The following is a 6,555-nucleotide window of genomic DNA, read 5'->3' as shown; positions in this document are numbered from 1 at the left end:
GATTGCGACGACGGTGACGCTCGCTGACTTTTCAACTGACGCTGCGTTGGTGCCGTCTTTGTGAGGTACGGACCGGAAAAGGGACTGTGTGACGCTTTGAACGTACTCGCGGACACTCTGTGTGACGTCCACGAGACACAACGGTACCATCTTCGTGAAGTACCGACTTCGAAACGTGAGTCTTCGTGCTGCCTCAGAAACGTGCGCGCGGACGCTCTGTGTGACGCCTGCGAGACGCTACGATACCGTTCTGTGACTGATCGACATTGAGCCGTTGTGCCGCCTCGGAAACGTGCGTATGGACGCTGAGTGTCGTTGGCAAGCCTAGACCTTTATCTGTTGGTGAAAAACTGTGCATACGCCCAGACAGGCGTATAGACAACGCCCAAGATGGCAGACGGCGGCGGAACTAACGAAATGATGCAAGCTTTGCTGGAGCAAAACCGGCGGTTATTGGAGCTTATCGAGAGGAAGCCTGAAGCGTTCCACGTTATGCCGGACCTAAATCAGGCTATCCAGGATTTCGACGGCGAGGGCTCATGCCACGAAGCCGGGGCGTGGTTGAAGAGCATCGATTCCATGGCGGTCCTGCACGGCTGGCCGCACAGCTTCAGACTCGAAAACGCCAGGCTTCACATGAAGGAACCTGCTCGATTTTGGCTTCAGGCCCGTGTGGATGACCTTACTACGTGGGAGGACTTCAAGATAGCCTTCAAAAAGACTTTTGTGGGCCAGACAAGCACGGCCGAAAAGTGGAAGCAAATGCAAGAAAGAGTCCAGATGAAGGGAGAATCCATCACGGCATACTTTCTTGAAAAGACATTGTTATGCAAAGCATTGGGCCTCCGTATGCAGGATACTAAAGAGCAAGTTTTGGTGGGGCTGCGGTTTAAAGATGCATGCATCTCAATGTCGGCGAAGGATCACGAGGACGAGGACGAATTGCTGGCAGACTAGAGCGAATAACCGAAGCTAGAATGCAGCAGTATCCTGGGGCCAAGCCACACGGTGGTGACCCAGGTAGCGCGACATCTCGTGGGAAGCCTCCGCCTTCAAAACCTTAGAATGCCACGCGTCCAACCGAGCAAGTGATCACAAATGCACGTGTCACACATCAAGCAAGTGGTGGGGGACCACCGAAGCAAACGCCAGAGCCTCCCAAGCGTGATCCGTCAGAGCGAAAATGCTACAGCTGTGGAAGGTACGGGCACATAGCGAAAGACTGTTCAAAAACAAACCCTCCTGGGGAACTTCATGGTGAATGAGGACCCAACAAGTGACAGTGGTCCATCCAAGTTCCTGAAGACTGCGATCATCAATGGTACTCACCAGCTCTCCGTGATGATTGACCCGGGAAGTTCAGACTGTATATTGCGTCATCAAGCGGCTGAAAAATGCAACCCGCAAGTTGTGTGCAAAGCCCAAGCGTTGTATGGGTTGGGGAACACTGATACATCTACAGTGAAGTCTATCGGAACCTCGGAGGTTGACATAGAAATCGATGACGTGTTATGCCGTAAGGTCAAGATAATTATCGTTCACAACAGTGCCTTGCGTGTGGACATGCTGGTTGGTAGGACTTGGACGGAACAGGACCACATTGCATACCTGCGCATGGGAGATGAACTCAGGATTGGCTACCGAGACGATCTTCCATTTTGCAACATTGACCTTGCCCAGATGAAGCCTTCGAAAGAGCCACTTCGTGTCAAGGAGACCATTGTGCTGCCCAAAAGGACTGTGTGTTGGGTGACAGTGGAGACCAATAATAGTGAAGGAAATGTTATATTGCCTACAGGAACGGGTAAGGGAATACTACTTCACGTCGAAGACGGAATGTTTGAGATACCCATGCTGAACGACAAGGATGAAGACCAACAGCTGATCAAGGGGAGTTTGTTTACTCACGTTGAACTGCTATCAGGGAGCGAAGAGCTAACACCCGTGAGACCTGTGCCTCAGCAGAAGCCCATTGATCGTAGCATGCTAAACGTCGGGAAGGATGTCAATGAACAGCAAGTTGACGCACTGCTGAAAATGCTGAATGAATATAGGGACTGCTTTGCGCTGAATTTGTCAGAGTTGGGGTGTTGTAACCAACTAGAGATGATCATCACGGAGCATCCCGGGAGCAGCCCAGTCAACTGCAAACCGTACACGACTAACGCAGAGGAAAGAAAAGCGATCCAAGAAATTGTCAAGGAGCGGAAGGCGACTGGCATCGCAACCGAAACATCCTCGCCATACGCTAGTCCAGTACTACTCGTGAAAAAGAAGAATGGAGAAAATCGTCTAGTCATAGATTATCGACGGCTAAATAGCCAGACGGTGCCGGAACACTTCCCCTTACCAAACATTGACGACCAGCTGCAACGACTCTCCGGAGCACAGATATACTGTGTGTTAGACTGTGCAAACGGATACCTTCAACTTCCACTGAGTGAGGAATTGAAGGCCAAGACTGCATTCATCACGCCTGATGAGACCGGGCAGTTTGAACGTATGGTTTTCGGGTTGAGAAATGGTCCTGCTGTATTTCAACGTCTAATGAACAAGGTCCTCGGATCTCTGCGTAACACTGTAGCATTGTGTTACATGGACGACCTGCTGATTCCAGCCAAGGATTGGGAAGAGTTGCTGGTTCGGCTCAGACAAGTACTGGATGCCCTGCGAGCTGCTGGTCTAACGCTGAAAATATCCAAGTGTGTGTTTGGAAGTGAGGAAATCGACTACTTAGGCTTCAAGATTGGGAAAGGCTACCTGCAGCCAGGTGAAGTGAAGCAACAAGCCATACTGGACGCTAGCACGCCAACTGATGTTCACAGTGTAAGGAGATTTCTGGGTCGAATGGGATTTTTCAGACGGTTCATTCCCCATTATTACTTCTCTGACCAAGAAAGACACGAAGTTCACGTGGGAAGTGGAGCAGCAGGAAGCTTTCGACCAGCTCCGAAAGGAACGGACAGCACCACCCGTTCTGAAGTTGTACAACCCTTTGGCTCCGACAGAGCTCCACACGGACGCAAGCAGACATGGACTTGCGGGGATGATCCTTCAACAAGATGAGTCGGGATGCTGGCACTTGGTGTTTTGTGTCAGTAAGCGTACCACTGATGCTGAAGGGAATTACCATGCGGGAAAACTGGAGCTGATGGCGATAGTCTGGTGTATGGAAAGATTTCGTCCATTTCTCTTAGGCATTCCGTTCACGCTGGTTACAGATTGTCAAGCAATTGTGTATCTGAATGCGCACAAGACTCTTAAACCACAGATAGCAAGGTGGTTCGACTTAATTCAAGAGTATGACTTTGAGGTGAAGCACCGAGCACGAGACAAAATGGCACATGTGGACTTTTTGAGTCGTGAACCTGTAGGAGCGCCAAGGGACACGCTTGATGAGGTTGTTGAGACAAGGATCGAGGTGTGCCTTACCATGACATTGGAGGACCAAGTTGTGATCGTTCAACGCTCTGATGCGGACTTGGCGAAGCTCGCCCAAATATTGGAGAAGCCAGTCAAAGAAAGGACCCAAGAAGAGAGTGCCAAAGTCAAGAACTTACGGCTGAGCGATAGAAAACTGTTTTACGTTGAAGAAGACGGACGACTTCTTTTTGTGATGCCTAAAAGCATGCGCAAAACATTGTGCGTCAAGTTTCATGACTTACAGGGACATTTTGCTACAGACCGAACGGTGATAAAAATCAAGGAACTTTATTGGTTTCCTCGGATGAAGCGCTACGTGGACCAGCACATCCGTATGTGTTTTGAATGTCTAATCACAAAGGTACCAGGAGGAAAGAAGCCTGGGCTTCTGCACTCGATACCACCTGGGAAGAGACCATTTCAAGTTGTTCATGTGGACCACGTTGGTCCGTTTGTGAGAAGTTGTGAGAAGAACCAGTGGATATTGGTGCTGTAGACAATCTGACCAAGTTTGTGCGCCTCTACCCTGTGCGCGACACCTCGGCGAGAAATGTACTGCGGTGTATGCAGAACTTCATAACAGAGTTTGGACTACGGGAGCGCATCATCTCGGACCATGGTTCCTGTTTCACGTCCCACGGCTTCGAAGCCTTCTGTCAGGAAAATGGTGTGGCTCACACACTGGACCCGGCACACCATCCAAGGGCTAATGGCCAGGTGGAGCGTGTGAACCGAACTCTGGTACCGTGTATTATGGCTACAATCAAGGACCCAGCTCACAAAGATTGGGATCAGAAGATCAAGGAGGTAGAAAGTTACCTAAATACTGCTTACAATGCCTCAACAGGGACTAGCCCTTTCAAGCTCTTGCATGGATATCAACCAAGGATGCAGGATGGTATCCTCAGATGGCTGAACACTGAGAATAACGAGTGGGTCTGCCCTGAGCAACTTCAAGAGATGGCTCAAAAGGACATAGCGAGCCAGCAAGCAAGGTCGAAGCAGTACTTCGACAAGCGTCACTTCACAGCGGACAAGTTGAGTGTTGGAGACATAGTGGTCATGCGCTGCGTTCCAGGGCACACTGGTGCCCCAACAAAAACCCAGAAGAAGTTCAGAGGTCCACTCACTGTGATAGAAGTACTTCCAGCAGACACCTACAGAGTGACCGAGATGAACGGAAGGAAAGGGGTCTACTCGACAACTGCCCACATCAGCCAACTGAAGAGATAGGGTGGAAGATGCCAGGAACAGTTCGACCAGTCAAGCTCCGACGAGGAAGAAAGCGTGCTGAGACGTAGCACACGTGTGTCCAAAAGACCTGCGTATCTTCGGGACTACACCACATGAACTGAGGACAGTTCGCTGCCAGGAATGGCCGAGTGTTAGCGGAATCGAAATGCTAGGCTGGCAACATGGGAAAGGAGAAAGAGGGCGACCCGCGAAGGAAGTAGTCGTAACGCACGTTATTACTCCTCTTAGTTTTCTCTTATTTCTCAATTAAAGAGTTATTTGTTCAAAATGTGAGTCGGCGAAGAATTCCTTAACATGCCTGGATCTTTGGTGCTGCTATGATCTCCGTCGCGTCAGGTCGGCCTGTCCGAAAAACTGCTGTCTCGTTACACACGCCATAACGAGTGCTTCGTGCCGTGACTCCCGTCACCTACGAGATCGCCCCTGACGCCCCATCTGCTTCCGAGTCCAGTGATATCGTGCACGTTACACGACTGAAGCAGTATCACCCTCCCAGTCATGACATTTAGACGCTCCTGGACGTCGCTTTTGACGCCGGGGGATTATGCTGCACGCGTGTGGTATTTAAATGTTTGAATGAGGCGTGCGGGCGCCATCACTCGAGAAAAGAGGAGGAAGAACGAACTGGGATCGCGCACTGAATCTAATGGGTCAGCGCTGCAACCGCTGTTGTAAATATGACCTGTAAATAGTTGCTCGTCTTACCGACTCGTCCTTCGCGTAACAATATGGTTCGCATAAATGCATGTTCTGCAAGCGTGGCTGTATACCCTAGTGGTTACGACGGTCGCCTTCGGTCTGTGAGTACGCGGGTTCGAATGCCGCCTCGGTAAGAAAGTTTATCCTTCTATTTCTTGAACGAGCCACAAATCACGGCTGGCTTAAACAGCTCAGCTGTTAAAATTGCACAAAAATGTACTGTACCCAAGGCTCCACACAGGGTCCTTTTCTTGAAAGCATCCTAGGATTCCTGTAGGCTCAGCGGCATGCAGTATTGCCAGCGTGGTTCACAGCCTCATATTTCCTCGTGAGAGCCATCTTCTTCTGTAGTAAATAGCCGTCTTGGAGGTATAGGTTCTGGTACGAAGTTTTGATTTTCACTGCTGAATGAACGCTGCTTCCTTACTATCTCTTTATTGCGTTTTTCAACCGAAAGCTCTTCGAACAAACCATTTACTGAAGCTATAGAAGTGATCAGAAACAAACACTACAAACAACGTGCACACACACGGAAAAAAAGTGTAAACCTATTGCAAAACCCAGTACCCTGTGTCCAGTGCCATGCCGAATTAAAAGCCCATGCAGTGTCGCGCGCGGAATGCTGGAGCACTGCACTGGCGCGGCATACTTTAAGGCGCTGGGTACCGGTGCGAAAAGCAGCTCTAGAGCGAGAAAAAGAGGCCCCTGGATACCGTATACACATATTTTTGAAATAATGGAAGCAACAGACAGCATTTTTAATGCAGTAAGAATGGAGAACATTACAAAACTTGCTACCACCAGGATTTGATCGTCTGGCATAGAAATTACAAACACAGTACTTCACTACTAAGCGACCCCGGAACACGAATACTTGTGAATGATTTACTATGTCAACACTCGCATCCCTTACTCTTTACGAAGGGTCTGGGCTCGACACGTACGTGAAAAATGTGGGCGACACATTTGAACTCTCTTTCACCAGAGAGTCCTGAGAGTGCCTGTGCTGTGTGAAAAGTGGTTAATTAGCTCCTTACGCAACAGTGGTGCACACTCTGTTCTAGTAGTCTCCTGGATTCTCTGCAAAGGGTTGGAAGTATACACGAATGAAATGTCAAAAGCTTACAGCTCAGGGAGTCCATTAACTATTCTACATGAATCAGACGACTGAAGAAAAAC

General features: G+C 49.5%; 1 protein-coding gene across 1 annotated transcript; it reads left to right on the top strand.

Annotated features, from left to right (window-relative positions):
* Nucleotides 1–390: 390 nt before the first annotated feature.
* On the top strand, nt 391–4,656 carry LOC119452565 (uncharacterized). The gene is made up of 2 exons (XM_037714630.1): nt 391–624; nt 4,288–4,656. Exons 1-2 carry the CDS (start codon nt 391–393, stop codon nt 4,654–4,656), a joined length of 603 nt encoding a protein of 200 aa, XP_037570558.1.
* Nucleotides 4,657–6,555: the final 1,899 nt, after the last annotated feature.

Source organism: Dermacentor silvarum, chromosome 5 (genome assembly GCF_013339745.2).
Source record: "Dermacentor silvarum isolate Dsil-2018 chromosome 5, BIME_Dsil_1.4, whole genome shotgun sequence".
Lineage (NCBI taxonomy): Eukaryota > Metazoa > Arthropoda > Arachnida > Ixodida > Ixodidae > Dermacentor > Dermacentor silvarum.
This window is presented reverse-complemented; position numbering and strand designations above follow the sequence as displayed.

Excerpts from the sequence above, each read along its gene's own strand:
- LOC119452565 (XM_037714630.1), top strand. The coding sequence starts at position 391 with ATGGCAGACGGCGGCGGAACTAACGAAATGATGCAAGCTTTGCTGGAG. Across the intron at positions 625-4,287 it reads ACAGCTTCAGACTCGAAAAC|CTCTTGCATGGATATCAACC; the intron begins GCCAGGCTTCAC and ends AGCCCTTTCAAG.